We start from the raw sequence: 19,880 nt of genomic DNA on the forward strand, positions 1-19,880 counted from the left end.
TGACTTGCGTCGAGTGTAGGAACCCGAGCTATAGTTCACAGAAGGGTGACTTACACCGGGTGTAGGAATCCGAGCTATAGTTCACGGAAGGGTGACTTACATCGGGTGTAGAAATCCGAGCTATAGTTCATGGAGAGGTGACTTGCATCGGGTGTAGGAACCCGAGCTATAGTTCACGGAAGGGTGACTTGCACCGGGTGTAGGAACCCGAGCTATAGTTTACGGAGAGGTGAGTTGCACCGGGTGTAGGAACCCGAGCTATAGTTCACGGAGGATGACTTGCACCGGGTGTAGGAACCCGAGCTATAGTTCACGGAGGATGACTTGCCCCGGGTGTAGGAACCCGAGCTATAGTTCATGAGGAGTGACTTGCATCGGGTGTAGGAACCCGAGCTATAGTTCACGGAGGATGACTTGCACCGAGTGTAGGAACCCGAGCTATAGTTCATGAGGGGTGACTTGCATCGGGTGTAGGAACCCGAGCTATAGTTCATGGAGTAATAACTCAAACATTAGTGAGACAAAGGTCGTTTGGATAATGATCAAAAGAGATGCATGACAAGAGGGGTATGACTAGAATGCAGTAGTGCATGTATGCTGTCTACTGTGGTGCCAGAACATGGGGATATGTTGCTACATGTTTTTATGCAATGCTTGAAATGTATGGTAATGAATGAAGGAAATGCCTGAATCTTTTCCCCGGGTGCGTCTGTGATCAATAACCTCATCTTTCATCTTGGCCATGCTTTTGATACTTACCACATCTGTAACTGATCTTGGCTCAATTTTCTTAATTCATCCAATCATGGAGACGATTGACTTGGCTTAAAAGGAAACTCGCTAAAAAATCTGCCTCAGTTGAATGGATCTACAACCAATATTAACCCTGTTTGCTTAATGCAATTGAATAGGGAGACAAGTTTTGACACGACAATTGCCTCATTGCAAATGCATCAGTAAAAGCTCTCAGTTTCATATGAAGGCCACAACCTCCTTAGATTTTGCCTTATTCATCGGTTGTACACCACATTTCCAAAGCTCTAGGTCATTGAAACAGGAAGCATACTAGCGAACTCTTTTGATTACCCTATTCTTGGGACTATGAAAAAGGTTTTATTTTTTTTATTTTTTTTATTTTATTTTATTTTATTTTTTTTTGAGAAATATCCAACCATGTAATTGTAACATCCCTTTGCTATATCAAAAGATCATATATGCAAGATGACTAGTTTACCAGACTTAAATGTCAGTTCAAAGGAAAAACTTTATACCAATATTCAAAAAGTCGAAGCACATGAATGTTAAGCTGTCAAGCTTAATTCCCCTTTGACTGATTTTTCTTTTTCGTCGATGACCCCAAACATTTCTCCCTCCTTTCGGCTTATTCTGTTGCGAACCCCTATAATTCTCAAGTTAAACTATTGCCTCAGGTTCAGTTCATGTTTTGATCTCAAGATGGTCTTTAAGACTCGGGACGAAACGTAGGCTTGGGGATATAGGTTTTCTGAAGAAGAGGGAAACTATGGCTCAAAAATCCCAACCCATAATGACATTCTCTGCCCCAGTTTAAGTTGAGGCACTTTGTTTTGGCTTTTGACCGAACTTGTCTTTTGAACAAGCTGCCTACGTACCTTTTCAGGATCAGGTCATTACGTAGTTCAGACTCAATCATTGAGTCTGACAAATCATTAGAGACAACAATGTATATCAATCTGGTCAGGGCTTTTATTTGGACTGTAATATAGGCTAGGGGTACAGGTTAAAGAAAGAAAGAGTTAAATAAGGCTCAAAATCAGCACTTTCATTAAGGGTAACTTGGTCAAAGATCACATGCATAGTATGTCCCTTATTTTCTTTCTCTTTTCTTCTTTTTCCATTTGCTTTTGTTGCTCTCTTTTGTTTTTCTCTTTTATGAAGGGATTCGGTCATTTTTGTTTGGACTTCATTTGGGACTAATCCTTTGAAATTGCCCCAGTGTGGGGTGTGATCTTTTGACGGGTTAATCAAAAATTGAATTTTCCAGGCTCAAGAAGGGCTTGCAAGGGATCTCTTTTTGTTTCTTTTGGGTAGCAGAAAGATGGCCTGCCATCATTTCGAGTAGCCAATTGTTGTCTCATATGACTTGCCAGACCCTAAAGGACCCATACCCAGGTCAAATTTTGTAAACTGACTTTTGAAAAAATACTGGTTTATCATTTAGGCTCAATTTGGTTATCAAATGGTAAATCGTTATTTGGCTTTTTATAGGAAAGCAGATCGGCCAACGATGGCCATCTATCATTTGATCAAAACATGAATAATGAACAGTCATTAGATTTATGAAGCAAATCATTATTTCACCGAATCTCCTTGAGAGTTTACGGGGTTTCTAAGAAAAATATTTCTTTATCGTATCTGAGTTTGTGGGGTGCGCCAGATCGGCTCCATCCATGTCTGATAATAATAAGGCACCTCCTGAAAATGCTTTCTTTACCACATACGGCCCTTCATAATTTGGGGTCCACTTACCTCGGGGGTCATTATGAATTGGTAAAATCTTTTTCAAAACTAGATCTCCTTCTTGAAACCGTCGAATACGCACTTTCTTGTTAAAAGCTCTCATCATTCTCCTTTGGTATAACTGCCCATGAACTATAGCTGTCAATCTTTTTTCTTCAATCAGATTCAACTGGTCATATCTAGATTGCACCCATTCTGCTTCGGTTAACTCTGCTTCTTTTAAGACTCGTAACGATGGAATCTCAACTTCTATCGGAATTACGGCCTCCATTCCGTATACCAAAGAGAAAGGGGTAGCCCCTGTAGATGTTCGAACAGTGGTTCGATAGGCCAATAAAGCGAAAGGTAACTTCTCATGCCAATCTCTATAGGTCTCCGTCATTTTTTCCAAGATGCTCTTGATGTTCTTATTGGCTGCTTCCACCGCTCCATTCATTTGAGGTCGATAGGGGGCTGAATTATGATGCTTGACCTTGAACTGACTGCATAATTTTGTCATGACCTCGTTGTTCAAGTTTTTAGCATTGTCTGATATTATCCTTTCTGGGATCCCATACCTGCAAATTAATTCTCTCCTGATAAAACGATTGATTACATTTTGAGTGACATTAGAGTATGATGCTGCTTCTACCCATTTTGTGAAGTAGTCAATGGCCACAAAAATGAATCGATGCCCATTACTGGCCTTCGGGGTTATCGGTCCGATCACATCCATGCCACATGCTGAGAAAGGCCAAGGTGTAGATAAAACCTGGAGTTGAGTGGGTGGGACTTGTATGCGATCTCCATAGATTTGACACTTATGGCACTTTCGAACATACTCCATACAATCCCGTTCCATGGTTATCCAATAGTATCCACTCCTTAGGATTTTTCGGGCTAACGAGTGTCCTCCCGCATGGGTCCCACAAACGCCGTCGTGTACTTCCTGTATGATTTGTCTGGCCTCTTGCAACTCCACGCACCGTAGGAGGGTCATATCATGGTTCCTTTTATACAATATCTCCCCATCTAAGAAGAATCCCATAGCTAGCCTCCGAATTGTCTTTCGGTCATTATTAGAGGCTCCTATGGGATACTCCTTCCATTGAATGTATGTTTTGATATCATGAAACCATGGCTTCCCATCGGCTTCTTCCGTCATTATACAATATGCAGGTTCCCTATGCATCCTTATTCGAATGGGTTCTGAAATTAGGAATAGCTTCCCAAGAGGGGGGGTGAATTGGATTCTAAAAGTTTCTTTTAATTCCTTTTAAAATACCTTAAACTTCTTTTATTTATTTTAACCAATTCTTGACTTATTTTTTAATTCCTTAATCAATCAAGAACTTAGTTCTTTTATCCAATCAATTAAACACAATCTTCAAAGCAAATAATCAATTTATTTGCCAAGTACAAGTTAAACAACAAACAACCAAACCAAGATATAAAGTATTCAGCAATTTGGTAATATAAGATCTTGAGATAGTTTATTTGTTTATATAAGCCCTGTGATTATGAATTATAATTTATGCTTACTGAAGTAGATCCCTGTATAAATAAATCCAATCACTCTTTCCAAATATTTAGAATTCAAATAAACTCTTGGTAAATTTATCTTTGGGGTGTTAACCAAGTAACGTACTCCCGTATGGTTTCCGCAAGATATGGTGTAACCAACGTACTCCCTTTCGGTTTCCGCAACCCAAATCAAAATTGGATTTTAAGTTTACTTGATTTCCAAATATGCATAGTATGTATAATTTAGATATTTAAATCATCCACGCAGTTGTATATGAACTGAAATTAAAGAATAGGGAAAGAGAGAGTGAGACGGAGATTTTTACGAGGTTCGGCTTATACCCAGCCTACGTCCTCGCCTTTGGCAAACCACCAAAGGATTCACTAAACCTGTTCCGTTGACGGGTGGAACAAAACCGATTACAACACTCCTTGGTTAAGGCTAGAGTCTGCCTTCTCCAAACGATATTCCCTCGTTCGGTCGCTCCTTACATAGGCTAGAGTCTGCCTCTCTAAGCAATATCCCCTTGCTTAGCCAACGATCCAAACACCTTGGAACGTCAATGAACTACAAGAAACATAAGATAAAATCTACGTACAAGTATACTCTCTCAAAGAGTAAGTTAGTACAATTTCAGCACTATATGCTTAAATGTAAAATATCAATAGGAAATAGAATAAAGCTCAAGTGTAGAATTCACCAATATCCTTCTTAGAAGAGGATTAGCAGTAGGAATTCAAAGGAAGAAGGATCAACACTTCAGAGTTCTCAGCAAAAGAATTTTCCAATGAGCGAGCAAGAGAACTTAGGAAGAACAAGAATACTTTCAGCTTCTCAAAACAGATTTTTCAATTCTTAGTTTTTTATTTGTTTTGCAAAACCATGTATTTATAGGCTTTCAAACTTGCAAAAGTTTCCTTAAAGAATTTCCCTATTTATTAGAATATTTAAGGTTCAAACGGCTATAATTTAAAACATTCGAATTTTAAAAATTTGCCCGTTGAACAATTTTTAAATGTCTGACAGCAGTGACCTCGTTTCAGTGTTTTGGCCATAACTTTTTCTATATAACTCCAAATTAGGTGATCTTAGTGTCAAACGAAAGCTAAGAGAAAATCATACAACTTTTATGTTTATCACTATTTAAAATAATGAGTTCTTGATAGAGAAAAATTCACCTCAATGCGGCTGTATAAAAACTGACAGCATTTGGGAAAAAACTCTTTTTGGTGCTCTTTATTCCAAAAATGATTTTAACCTTTTTAAAATAATTTTTGACCTTTTAAAAATATTATTCAGGTATTTTAAAAAGTATCTAGGTCTAAGAAGTTAACCTAAGAGCTTCAAAATATTTCAAATGATATTTTAAACATTAAAGCACTTACATGAGACTTCTAAAATATTAACATTCTAAGTTCTTGAGTCTTCATGCTTTGTCCTTTGATTGAATCCATCTTTTCTTCAAACTTCCATATTCTTTAAGCTTTCTTACTTTGCCTTTCTTTGGATCTTTTGACTTTGATATACCTTGGCTTTCAACAACTTATTCATGTCCTCATGTTCTTCAACAAGTAATTCATTGGCTCATTTAAACTTCATTTGATCCTTGTGAGCACTTTGACCTTGCTTCCATCATATTTGATCCGTGTGGGCACTTTAACCTTACTTTCACATATATGAATCCTGAAATATCATTACTCACACAATTACATTAAATTTCACTTGTTTGTTAGCATCAAAACAAGATAACAAGATTTTAAGCCTTGTAAGGCCAACAGGTTCAATCTCTATTCCGGCTTCGACCTTAAATAAAGCCGCCAATGTTGCTAGCGCATCAGGGATTAAGTTACTCTCTCTCGGTAAATGCGAAAAACTGATGGCATCGAATTCCTGCATCATTTCCTGAATGAACTCCTGGTATGGTATTAATTTGGAATCCCGGGTTTCCCACTTTCCAGTCAACTGATAAATTACCAAAGCAGAATCTCCTTTTACAACCAATTTTTTAATGCCTCGGTCAATAGCCGCCTGTAAGCCCAATACGCACGCTTCATACTCAGCTATATTATTGGTACACGGAAAGGTGAGTTTGGCTGTGACTGGGTAATATTTACCCTCTGGTGATATGAGTACAGCCCCTATTCCATGCCCCCATACATTGGTCGCCCCATCAAATAGCATCATCCACCCAACATTACCTTCCTTTTCTTGATCAATTGAATCAATATCTTGATCCGGGAAGTCAAACTCCATGGATTGGTAATCATTAACGGCCCTATCAGCCAAATATTCTGCTATAATGCTCCCTTTGACGGCTTTTCTCGTCACATATGTAATATCATATTCAGTCAACAACATTTGCCAACGAGCCATCCGTCCTGTTACTGCAGGTTTCTCGAAAACATACTTAATCGGATCCATTTTAGAAATCAGCCATGTTGTGTAATACAGCGTGTATTGCCTTAATCTACTAACCACCCACACCAAAGCGCAACACGTCTTCTCCAAGTTAGAGTACCTAGATTCGTATTCCGTGAACTTTTTGCTTAAATAATAGATGGCGCGCTCCTTTCTTCCAGACTCATCGTGTTGTCCTAACACACACCCCATGGAATTCTCTGATACTACTAAGTACAATATAAGAGGCCTTCCAGGTACAGGGGGAACCAAAACTGGAGGGTTCAATAAATATTCTTTTATTTTCTCAAAAGCTTTCTGACATTCTTCACTCCATTTTTCGGGGTTATCCTTCTTCAACAGCTTAAATATGGGCTCACAAGTAGCAGTCAACTGAGATATAAATCGAGCTATGTAGTTCAATTGGCCTAGGAAACTCCTGACTTCTTTTTCAGTTTTGGGACTAGGCATTTCTCGAATAGCTTTTATTTTATCTGGGTCTACTTCGATCCCTTTCTCACTTACGATAAATCCCAACAATTTTCCTGAAGAAGCTCCGACTGTACATTTTTCTGGATTTAATTTCAGTTGACATTTTCGTAGCCTTTTAAATAGCTTCCTTAAGTTCATTACATGGCTATACTCATCTCGAGACTTAACAATCATGTCGTCCACATATACTTCTATCTCCTTATGCATCAAGTCATGGAATAGCGTTACCATGGCTCTCTGATAGGTTGCCCCTGCATTCTTTAAACCAAAGGGCATAACCTTGTAGCAAAAGGTCTCCCATAAGGTGATGAACGTGGTCTTATCTTTATCTTCTGGGGCCATCTTAATTTGATTATATCCAGAAAACCCATCCATGAATGAAAACAGGGCATGTCCCGCGGTATTGTCTACCAGCACATCTATGTGTGGAAGTGGGAAATTATCTTTAGGGCTAGCTTTATTCAAGTCTCGATAGTCAACACAGACTCTCACTTTTCCATTTTTCTTCATTATTGGAACTACATTGGCCATCCACTTTGGATATTTGGCTACTTCTAAAAAACCAGCCTCAAACTGCTTTTGTACCTCTTCTTTTATTTTGATCAACATATCTGGGCGCATTCTCCTCAGTTTCTGTTTTACTGGTTTGCTATCTGGGTAAATGGGTATTTTATGTGTTACTAAGTCCGTATCCAAACTCGGCATGTCCTGATAGGACCATGCGAAAACATCTTGGTATTCCTTCAAAAGGTTTATCATTTCGCATCTTTCTTTTCCTCCCAACAGTGCCCCGATTTTTACTTCTTTTGGTTCCTCATCAGTCCCCAAATTTATTGTGACCGTGGGGTCGCTACTGGTTAAAGTTGGTTTTTCATCTGATTTCAACATTCTTTGCATTTCAGGTGATAAGTCAGTCTCCTCTTCTATTTCAGCTTCTAGGATTAAGTTTTCAAAGTTAACATCAATTTCTGGCTCCTGAATACTGGTATGATTATTATCCCTATCCCTGCATAAAACAAAGGTAAACAATTCTTTTGACAAATGACCCAATGATGCAATAAATGCGAAAGAAATGCATACTGGTTTTATTGATGAAAAAGACAAACGGTCCGAGGCAATAATGTCCACGGATTACAAAAAGAAAGCAAAATGAGCAAAAGCCATTACATGAAGTGAATTGGGTAATCAAAAGATGTCCAGTTCTGAATTTCTGCTCCTGTCAATGGGTAGATCCATTTACTCGAGTCATTCATGTGGTCCCCTGATTCTAAGGCCAATATGCTAATCTGTTTCATTTCTTCCTCAAGAGTGACTTGATTGCCCTTTCGAAAGGTCTGATTCATTGGCGGGACTTCTACCCCCCACTTGGTACTTACTCTTCCTGTGCGCCTCTCGATTCGGATTATTCTTTTCTCTTCTGCCTTCTTCTTATGGTCAGCTAAAGTAGGAGTATATCCGATGCCGTATCTCTCATTCATGCCTTCTGGTAACAATGGCATTGCGATGCCCTGAAGCTACTTCCCCAACCCTTTTCCCGGGCAAAACCTTGATTTAATCATTTCAGCGGCCACCATGCGCGTGGAAGAAGAGATCCGAGGTTGAGGGATAAAAGATCCCTCCATTATAGTAATGACGTTGATGATCTCAAATGCTCGGAATGAATCTTCATGGGCTTCTTCAGCTGCTTCCACATAGGGAGTGGAAGAAGGTTTAGTAACCATTATATCGGTTTCTCCATAAACACATACCAGTTTATCCCCTACTATAAATTTCACTAGCTGATGCAAAGAGGAGGGAACTACCCCAGTATTATGTATCCAAGGCCTTCCCAAGAGACAACTGTATGAAGGCGTAATATCCATGACTTGAAAAGTGATATTGAAGGTTACGGGTCCAATCTGAATAGGGATGTCAAGCGACCCTACTGACTCTCTTCGTGTCCCATCGAAGGCACGCACCACCAAATTGTTTGGTGTCACATAAGAAGGGTCAATGGGTAACCTTTGCAGTGTAGTCATTGGCATAACATTGAGGGATGATCCATTATCTATCAGGACTCGAGACATCATATGATCCTTACATTTGGTGGATATATGCAGCGCCTTGTTGTGCCCCTGGCCTTCTGGCGGAATTTCTTCATCAGTAAAAGTGATGTAATTGGAGGATGCTAGACTTCCGATCACATGATTGAATTTATCAACGCTGATATCTTGGGGAATGTAGGCTTGATTCAGGACTTTAAGTAACGCCTTCCGATGGGTTTCTGAATTTAGTAGAAGTGACAAAACAGATATGTGAGCTGGCATTTTCTTTAGTTGGTCCACGATGTTGTACTCGCTATGCTTTATTATCTTCAGGAATTCTTCGGCCTCTCCATTAGATATTGGACTTTTCACTGCCCTGTCTGGTTCCCCTACATTTTGTCGATTTGTTTTAGAAGGATCTGGCATATACACCCTACCACTTCGAGTTATCCCTTTCACCCCTGCTATATTGCTGGTGCTTCCTTCGACATACGCTTCACATTCATGTTTCCAGGGTACTGCTTGGTTACTCTTGTATGGGAATGGCCTGGGAGTAGAGATCACCAAGCGAGCTGGCGCTTCCTGTGTGGGAAGAGCCTTGTTCATGGTAGGTATGAATGGTTGATTAGTGCACTGATGATATACCGGCCCGTTTTCCCCAATGACTGCAATCTCTCCACTTTTGCGGGTACAACCAATCTCTATAAACTTGTTATCCACCATCTTTTGCAAAAACATTCTAAAAGTTACACACTTTTTCACAGATCTTCCTTCTTTACTCTGACATAAACAAAGTGCATTAGTGGGGCAAACAGCCTCTTGCCCTATCCGACCTGCCGCAATAAGTTCATTGAACACCCAATCTAAAGACATTTGTTCAAAATCCACCTCATTCGTCCCTTCTTCTATCATTCCGACATTGTTACCCCCCATGATTGGGCAAAGGGTTCCCTTGAATTCCTGGTTGTTTATCATCAAATGCTAGCCATCCGACTTCTCTTAGTGTTTGAACCTTATTTTTGAATGCCCAACAACGTTCAATAGTGTGCCCGGGAGTGTTAGCGTGATATGCACACTTGGCTTCGGGGTCATACCATTGTGGAAAAGGTGCCGTAACGACCGTTCCAGGAATGACTGAAACTAAGTTCCTCTCCATCAATTGTGGGAATAATTCTGAGTATGTCATTGGAATAGGATCTATCCTTCTCATATTTCTCTGGATGCCTCTATCATGAGTTCGCATATTCGGTTGGGCGGGCATGGCCCCGGAAGGAACAACTTGGGGTCTACCTCCCGTATGAACAGTCTGATTGACAGAGGGCTCAAAAACAAAATTCCTCCTAGCCCCTTGGCCATGCTCTCTTTGATATTGTTGTCTTTGAACCATCTGGACCTCTTCTTCCTTTTTCTTGCTTGTCCACTTCTTGCCTAGACCAGTCTCTGTACTAATACTTTTAGTTCTCCCGACTTTGATGGCCGTCTTAATCCTCTCTCCGGTAAAAACAATGTCCATGAAGTCATGGGGGGTTGCCCTTAGGAGATGCCCGAAGTAAGGATCTTTCAAGGTATTCACAAATAGGGAAATAGCCTCCCTATCTTCCACCGGCGGATTGACTTGGACAGACATGTCCCTCCACCTATATGCATATTCTCTAAATGTTTCGGTGGGCTTCATTTGCATACTCTGCAAGGTCATATGATCGGGTGCCATTTCTATAACATGGCGGTATTGAGCTATAAAAGAATTAGCCAGATCTTTCCATGTGCGGATCCGAGTCCGATCTTGTTGAATATACCACCTGATAGCTGCCCCTGTCAAGCTGTCTTGAAAGCAATGCATCATTAGTCTCTCATTATCGGAATGGGCAGCCATTTTTTGGCAATACAGGCGCAGGTGAGTTCGAGGACAATTAGTTCCATTAAATTTTTCAAAATCTGGTACTTTGAATTTTGGTGGCAGGGTGACCTTTGGCACGAGGCACAAATCATTGGGATCTACAGAATCGAATGTATTGGATCCTTCAATAGCTTTCAGATGTTCCTCTAGTACATCGTATCGACGTTCAGTTTCAGATCTGTTCACCCCCAAATCAGAAGCTACTAATGGGGGAGTCCCCACTACTGGAAACCCCTGTGCTGGTATATTAGGGATGAACGGGGGTATACTTGGCATTGAACCCTCCATGACGCCAGGTAGTGGAACTGACGTTTGCCCATGTACTGGGGTAAACCCTGGAGGATGAGTATGATCCATATCTGTCTCCAGATCATTCTGCACTGCTTTTCCTTTGTTCGTCAACAATTCCAGGATCTTGCTCATTTTTTCATTCAATTCTTCTTGTCCTTGCTCTATACCCAGGACTCTACCTTCCAATTGTTCACTCATTTCTCTTGCCCTTCTCCTGGTATTGTATTGATGCGTGACAGTCTCAATGTTGCTTGCTTAGACAAATTTTGTCGCTAGGCACTGCAAACCAAAACTTTCCCTTTTTAGAATCGTGAATGCATAGATATGAATGCATGAAATGCAATGGTCTTTTCAAGACGTGTAAATTTCACAAATATGAAACATATGTATGCAACCTAATGCACTCCAATCAAGGTTCATGGAAGAGATCATCATCATTTTTAGAAAATAAAATATGCTTTTCATTAATAGAATCCTTTCATACAATAACAAATCCAACCGAATATTAAATCAAAATATGCTCATGATTGCACAATCTCTGCATTTTGCTGTGTCGACTTTTTATGCAAAGCCCGAAACTTGGCCTCCCAGTAGTCCGCTTTCATTATGCACGGCTCAATCTTTTCCAGTACTTGATTATACTTGCTCCTCTGCTCATCCCCCTGCCTCTCCAACTCTTGTATGTAGAGCGATTTCTTTTTAACTTCGGTATGGGCATCTTCTAACATTTGAGATTTCTGTCCAAGTGCTGCTCGAAGCCTTCGTCTTTCCTTCCTTAGAGCCACGACCTCTTCTTCTGATTGTATGTACCGAATCCTTTGTCGCTTGATTTCTTTGCGATAGACAGAGACTAGAGCCTCCTCTTGCTGATTCCCCACTTCTGCTCTTGCATCTCCTTTTTCTACTGGGCATGGATCCCCTTGTGGCTTCAATTGCATGCATGCGCTTGGTGATTTAATATGTTCAATAACGATTTCTGGGATTCTTTTGAGTTGGGGGTTTACCTGGTTTTCTCGCCATGCTTCATAATTTCCTTGGACTGTGGCAATTCCATCACTCGGGTCTATTAGGTTCACATGCTTCCATGCCACCATAAATTTTCTAATCTGGTTTCGAGTGTCTCCTGTTTCATATGCAAAGTCTGAGTCAGCCAATCCATGAGTCATAGGCACAAACTGAGATGCCCCCAATTGCCTTCTGACCATCAAAGGGGCATATGCTATCCCTCCCCATGGGCCTAGTAATGGAACCCATGGAAGATTTCCACACCGATATATCATGTTAGAGCGGACCATCCATGGCGCCAGCCAAGTTACCCCTGAGTCGATCAAGCCACACATTTTTGTGTTCCATTTAGATTTATCTAACTGCTCCTTCAATTGGGTATCCTCAAATTCAGCCAAAGGGATTCGGATTATTGAGAAAATACTACGGAAGCCCCCTTTGTTAGACGATAAGTGACCTACCATCCAGACATATAACAGCTGCACACAACATTTTAAACGTTCTCTCCTCCTGATTCTGCAGTTGTTGAGTGATCTGAAGGTTTCTGCCAGGATGCCTTGAACGGGATTAATCCCGTTACGTACTTGTGCTACAAACGAAACAGTAGCTTGATCGATCATGTTTAGTTCTTTTGGAAAAATGATCAAACCGTAAATAGCTAATGCCATCATATGTATTTGAACCTCTTCTTTTTCTTCTTTTTCGATTATTTCTTTCAACTGCTTCCAAGAGATTTTCCTTACTTCTGCACCTCCCTCTGAGAATGTTTTCTGGATTTTGACCCCGACAGCATCGTACATCTCCTTCACGAACGAAACACTAACATCATGCACATAAGGTTTGTATGGTGTCTGTAACTTGACTAGATGCAAAAGGAAGTATACTCCTCGATGGTTGGTGTCAAGTCGATACCGTTCATTGTAAAGCAATGATATGGTGGATTCCAGAACTCGACCAGTGCTTTTATGGCAGGGATATTTACCGATACATGCAACAAGAAACCAATGTGCCCATATGTTTGAGAGAATTTTAAACGGCGTGCCGGGGTCCATTCCTTCCAAATGAATTTTAGCTCATCTAACGGATTGGATCTTATGTTGATGAAAGTCCGGGCTGGTAGTTCAATGATAGATTTCTGAGTAAGACTGTCACCCCACTTGTTCTGTTGACTTTCTGAATATTGTTGTACTGTGGACTCAATCTCATGGTAAGCCATTGTGTTCTCCATGAATGATTCAGATCTCTTATAGAACCTTGATGAAGTAGACAGGATGCCTATATGAATGCAACATGTTAGTAAAGGTATCATACAACTCAAAACAATGCATGCAGTCATGACACCAAACTGAAAATAATGAAACTTATATCCTCCACCCGAGGTAAACTTATATAAAAGATTCTCCAAGACTCTATCTTATGCACGGGGTGTTTATGCATGTGTGTACTTAGTGCACAAATACATGTCAATAGGGATATTAACATGTATGTGACCTATCGGGCATGATTACGTGTGAAATTATGCATGAATGCATGGATGCAATGTAACCTAACTAACTACTTTGTTAGCTTTCTAGGAAAAGTCCCACTAATGAGAGATTTCAATACAATCATTGCTGGGCCACAATTTAAATTCAACTCTTCCCTCAATCGGTCCATGTATCTCAGATTCTATGAAGGGTCAAATTATGATCTGAGATTGAGGTTGACCCAAGTTGGTCAACCCATTGGATTTGTTTAGTGCGGACTTGTGGACTTTAGTGTGCACTTGGGCCTCAAGTATTTTAAAATATGGGCTTCAATATACTTCATGATGGGATCAGGCCCTAATTTTAAAAGGATTTGGGCTTGGATTGTTTAGAAAATATGGGCCTGGATTTTTAGGGTAATAAGGCCGAAGCCCATTTATGGAAATCTAGATTTGACCCATTTTGAAAATCAGGCCTGGACCGAGTTTTTACTTAGGAAAAGGTTGGGCCTATACTTGTTATTTCTCAAAAAAATTGGGCCCGAGTTACTTGAAAAAGGGTTGGGCCAACCCATATTTTAAAATGCTTGGGCCAAGTGCTTCATTATTTTTTTTTTTTTGAAAGGATGGGTCTTGGTCTCATTATTGGGCTTTTTCAGAATACTAACTAAGTAGTATGTATGTCTAAATGTATGTCAAATGCATGATATAATACAAAGTATTTCACATATATGCAACACACTATTCATGGAGAAGGATGTGGCTCCTGTCCCAACCTAGGGTAGGTACGTATGTATAGGGTTCTTCATGGCTCTATCCTAGTTAAGGAAGACTATAGACAAGTATGTGTGGGTAGGTTCTAACCCTATTGACAAAAGGTTCCCAGTTTGGAATTTCATCCTCCCCCATTGGGGTCCGGATAAAACCCATACTGAGTGGAGTGGTTCGCGGGTCCCATCAAGCTCTGCCACGAAGGGACTGACGCTATTACACTCCTATCTAGTCCTAGTAAGGAAAGCTCGGGTATAGAGCGTGAGAGTGTGTGAATTCAATTTTTAACCTAATCCCGCTATCCCCACATTTATTCACATGCTATAAATAATATGGAAACAAGATATCTACCATTAATATATATATATTCCAAAGATAAGGAAACACAATATATGCAATTAATATGTTTATTCACAAAAATTTGGAGACAAAAAATAAGGAAACAAAATTTTTTTTTTTTTTTAATTAATTAAGGTTATTCACAAATTATGGAAGTAAAATATTTACAATTAATCAAGGTTATTTATGAATTACTATATTTGCAAAATAAGGAGTAATTAAAAGATTCACTAAATTTAAACTTGGGATAACTTCCAATTAATTAATGGCTCGACTCTCTAAGTCCCCAGCGGAGTCGCCAAGCTGTCGCGACGTCCCGGGAGCGCGTGTGCCCCGAGCGGCGAAATTAAAAATCAATTTTAATATTTTCAGGAAAAATATGGTGTAGGAGTCGCCACTAACCTTTAGTGCGGTTAGAACACATGATACCCCGTTAGGGGTAGAATCGGTCTACATTACCAGAGTTGGGGTCGGGAGTTCGGTTACGCGAGGGGAAGGTACGAGCACCCCCTACGCGCCCGTTCTTAAGAACGGCACCTAATTAATTTAAAATTATCCTTAAGTTAATCTAATAAATCTTTACATTACTCCTTTTTATGAATTTATAAATACATAGGAAAATAAATAAATATATACATATATTCCTTCAGAGCTTAGGGTACGTGATGCCCAAAGGCTAATACCCCCGCAATAAAATCACAGGGATAAAGAAAATTGAAATTTTTTTAAAATAATAATAATAATACTAAAATATAAAAATAAGTACCATAGTACAAAATAATAAATATACAGTATAATAAGTAATACCATGTATATTAAAATACTAAAACTATCCTAATAAGTAATGCTAACCACAAGCATAGTAATAGTACCATAATATATACCGTATATACTAAAAATACTATAATAATGCTTCCTAGCATAATAATAATAATAATAATAATAATAATAAAAATAATGGTACGCACATCGAATATTATATATAAATATGACAATACAAATGAAATCCATAAATAGTATACAATATATGAACATGCAAACAAAATTATGGAAATAATTCAAACTACAAACCTATTATGCAAGTGTATACATATACAATATGGAAACAATGTGATAGTAAACATCTAAAATAGAAACACAATAAAATATGCGGTCAATAATAATATAAATATGCAAATAATTATATGAGGCAATCGCTATAATAAATAAGCAAACTACTCATGCAATTAAATGATAATATAAATATGCCAATAAACAAATAAGGCAATGAAAATAATACATATGCAAATTAAATATACAATAAAAATATGCAATCAATAATAACATAAATATAAGGTCGTAATAATAATAACCACATAAATATGCAAAAATATATATATAATAAATATGCAACATAATAATAATAATAATAATAATAATAATAATAATAATAATATGCAAAATAAATACACAATGATAATATGACAACAATATTAAAGTATACAATAATAATAACAAGAAAAATATATCATGGATATTAAACATTAAAACAACCAACAAAAACCAAAGAAACCTACATACCTACATATACAAAAAGAAAAAAACAAAAAAACAAAAAAGAACCCCAAACATTAGATATTAGAACAAATAAAACAATAATAATACAATATATATACAAAATAACATTAAGAAGAAGAAAAAAAAATATATAAACAAATTACAAAAACATCACACGTGCATGTGTGTGTGTGGACAAGCTGTCCAAGAGATGAAGATAAAATTACGAAACTCAAAGAAATTAATAAAAGTAATAAATATTAACAAGGGAGAGTCAGAAACAACCGAGTAAGGTTTCAGATTGATCAGATAAGAAATCGCCACTCGATTGGCTTCATCTAGTTGAATGCGCATACACTGACGATTCCACTGCTGCGGCGGTGAGACAGCTGTGCAATAAATTAAAATGAATTTGTAAAACTCACAATAATAATCTGAATGGTAATAATTAAGATGAAAGGGTCAGAAACAACCTGGTAAAATTTCGCATTGATCGGATAAGAAATCGCCACTCGATTGGCTTCGTCCAGTTAGATGCGCAGGCGCCGATGACTCCACTGCTGCGGCGGTGATACAGCTATGCAAGAAATTAACACAAAGGAAGAAAACTCAAAAGAATAAGATGAATGGTGAAAATTAAGAAGAAAGAGTTAGAAACGACCTCGTAAAATTTTGAATTGATCGGACAAGAAATTGCCACTCGATTGGCTTCGTTCAGTTAGATGCGCAGGCGCCGATAACTCCATTGCTGCGGCGGTGATACGGCTGTGCAAAAAATTAACACAAAGGGAGAAAACTCAAAAGAAGAATCTGAATGGTGAAAATTAAGAAGAAAGAGTTAGAAATGACCTCGTAAAATTTTGCATTGATCGAACAAAAAATCGCTGCTCGATTGGCTTCATCTAGTTGGATGCGCAGACGCTAATGACTCCACTGCTGCGGCGGTGATAGGACTGTGCAAGAAATTAACACAAAGGGGGAAAACTCAAAAGAAGAATCTGAACGGTGAAAATTAAGATGAAAGGGTTAGAAAAGACCTCGTAAAGTTTCGCATTAATCGGATAAGAAATCGCTACTCGATTGGTTTCATCTAGTTGACTGCGCAAACGCCGACGACTCCATTGTTGCAGCACAAGACTACAAGGTAAGGTTTCTTTTCTTTTTTGGTTTGTGCTTCCTCCTCCTCTAAGAGTGTTCTTTTCCTTCCTATTTATAAAAAATCAAAACCCTAAAGCTCCCTCTTTTATTTTCTTTTTCTTCTTTTTTATTTTTATTTTTATACTTTTATAGTAATAATGAATATGGCAACTAATAATAATTCTTAATAATAATAATCATAATAATAATAGTAATGTAATAATGACAAGATTTGAAAATAATAATAATAAAATAATAGTACGATAATAATAATAATAAAGTAATATTTAAAAATAATAATAATAATAATTAGGATAATAATGCAAAATAAAAACCATGATAATAAAGTCAATGATAATAATAATAATAATAATAATAATAATATTTAAAAATAACAAAGGTAATAATAATGAAAATAAAAATAATAATAGTAATATAATAATAATATTGGGCTTGGGTAAAAATGGGGTGTCTACAGACCCTATGTTGTGTATTACTATCTGCTAGTTAAATCCTAAACACTAAATCTCCACTACTAACCAACTATTGGAAAAATTGTTAATAATAGTAATAAGAAAAGAAATAACAAGAGAGGAAAAGATCTCACCAGTGACTGAACTAAAAAGATAATGACAACCGGTTAAAAAAACATTACCATAAGTCCTTTGATGTAAGAAATTTGATGCTACTAAAGAAAATCAATCGAAGAATATTTGAGCGACTAGGGATTGCGAAAATTCTTTAAATCTAAATTCAAGATTTAAATCCAAGAATTTTGAAGAAACTAGATTCCTCAACCTATAAAATATTTATTGCATCTTCTGATTTTAGGGTTGAAAAAACAAGAATCCTTGGATTTGTTTGAGTCTTTAGGGGAAAAGAAAGGAAAAGGAAGGAAGTTGGGATTTGTTTGTAGGAGAAAAGAAAGGAAAAGGAAGGAAGTTTAGAGAGGGGATTTGTTTGTTTGGTGAGAAACAAAACCAAAAAGAGAGAATAGAATTCAGGAAAATAAAAGAAAGAAAAAGAAAAGAAACTCTTAGAAGTAGAAGTAAAAGAAGAGGAATTTCATTGGTGAGGAATTTATTTATTTTTGGATGACTTTCAAAATTCAAATCTCATAAATGAAAATTATAAAACCTGATAGCTGCAGGATTCTGGACGTTCTTCAAACGCAGATGGCCAACAAGCGGGGTGCATGGGCAGCCAACGAAGGCCTCTGGAGATGGTATGCTTGCTGATAGCAGATCAGGATGCGGTGAATCTATTAGTGGCAGTGTGTCAAAACAACTTCCGCTAGGTGGGAAACTAAAACTCCCCATAGAAATCAATCACGTCATGGATGCCTGATGGATGGGATTCAAGGAATTTGCAAGCAGGATCAAATTCTTGAAATTGGAAAATTTATTCTATTCTGTATGCAGAAACTACCCAAAGATTCATTGATGAACAGTTCTATGTCCCAAGAAAAAATGAATATAGCAGAAAAAACTGCTAAAAGAAAATACTGCTGCAAAAGAGAAAGATCTCCAAATCAGCATGGGGGCTTATATTTGAAAAGAAAAAAGAAAAAAAAAAAGGAGATTTGCTTGATGCAATCGAAAGGTCAAATATTAGTAAACATACTTGTCAAATATGTTAGATTACCACTTTACCTAAAGTTTAAGTTGTTAGATTGTGGGTCAACAATGTAGATCAAGCTTTAACACTCCCCCACACGTGCAGCCCGATAGCACATGGGGAGATAAACAAATGACAAATAATGTCATAGAATATAAATGTCCGTCTAATCTCACATCGTTTCTGTGAGCAGTTCTAAAGTCAGTATAAGATCCTTTTAACTCTCTCTCTCTCTCCTTAACACCTAAATTTTCAGGATGAGTTCTCTAACATGGTATCAGAGTTGGGCCTTGGGCTGCTTAGCTCCTCCGTGGGCTGGACTTCTCCTCGCCTCATTTCCCCCCATGAGCTCTTGTCGCCTCATTTCCCCCATGGGCTCGAAGGGGAGTATTAATGTCCGTCCAATCTCATGTTGTCTCTATGAGTAGTTCGAAAACCTGTATAAGATCATCTTAACTCTCTCTCCTTAACACCTAAGTTTTGAGGATGAGTTCTCTAACATAGAATAAAAGCGGGCGACAAGATTAGAATCCATGACCTTCGGGTAACAAGAGCTCTGATACCATATTAGATTATCACTTTACCTAAAAGTTTAAACTATTAGGTTGTGGGCCAACAATATATATCAAGTTTTAACAAAATACTTGCCCGCCTTGTCGCCTAGTAGTGAACAACTTCGCCTGCTGATTACATGGGTTCTATCATTTGAGTGGTTACTTTTCAACTTCTATGTCATCTGCGTTATAAGTAATTCCATTCTTAGCTGATTTGTGTCTCGCGTACGGTGTTTGACTAACACCTTTTTTAGGTGAATTTGGACTTAAATACTTGAGCAACCTTATTTATGTGACCTTTTTTTAAGGCAACTATCTTGACTAAACAACAATCACCATCACATTTTAAGGA

At 38.1% G+C, this 19,880-nt stretch overlaps 1 protein-coding gene across 1 annotated transcript; it reads right to left on the bottom strand.

The window, feature by feature from the left end:
• Nucleotides 1–2,368: 2,368 nt before the first annotated feature.
• LOC131148417 (uncharacterized) lies at nt 2,369–9,828 on the bottom strand. The gene is made up of 3 exons (XM_058098141.1): nt 8,438–9,828; nt 5,754–7,898; nt 2,369–3,662 (listed from the first exon to the last, which is right to left on the bottom strand). The coding sequence occupies exons 1-3, from the start codon at nt 9,826–9,828 to the stop codon at nt 2,369–2,371; spliced, it is 4,830 nt and encodes a 1,609-aa protein (XP_057954124.1).
• Nucleotides 9,829–19,880: the final 10,052 nt, after the last annotated feature.

The sequence above is a fragment of the Malania oleifera genome, chromosome 1 (assembly GCF_029873635.1).
Source record: "Malania oleifera isolate guangnan ecotype guangnan chromosome 1, ASM2987363v1, whole genome shotgun sequence".
NCBI classification, from domain to species: domain Eukaryota; kingdom Viridiplantae; phylum Streptophyta; class Magnoliopsida; order Santalales; family Ximeniaceae; genus Malania; species Malania oleifera.

Excerpts from the sequence above, each read along its gene's own strand:
- LOC131148417 (XM_058098141.1), bottom strand. The coding sequence starts at position 9,828 with ATGATAGAAGAAGGGACGAATGAGGTGGATTTTGAACAAATGTCTTTA. Across the intron at positions 7,899-8,437 it reads GCTGAAATGATTAAATCAAG|GGATAGGGATAATAATCATA; the intron begins GTTTTGCCCGGG and ends TGTTTTATGCAG. Across the intron at positions 3,663-5,753 it reads CTTACAAGGCTTAAAATCTT|GGAACCTGCATATTGTATAA; the intron begins GTTATCTTGTTT and ends AAGGATGCATAG.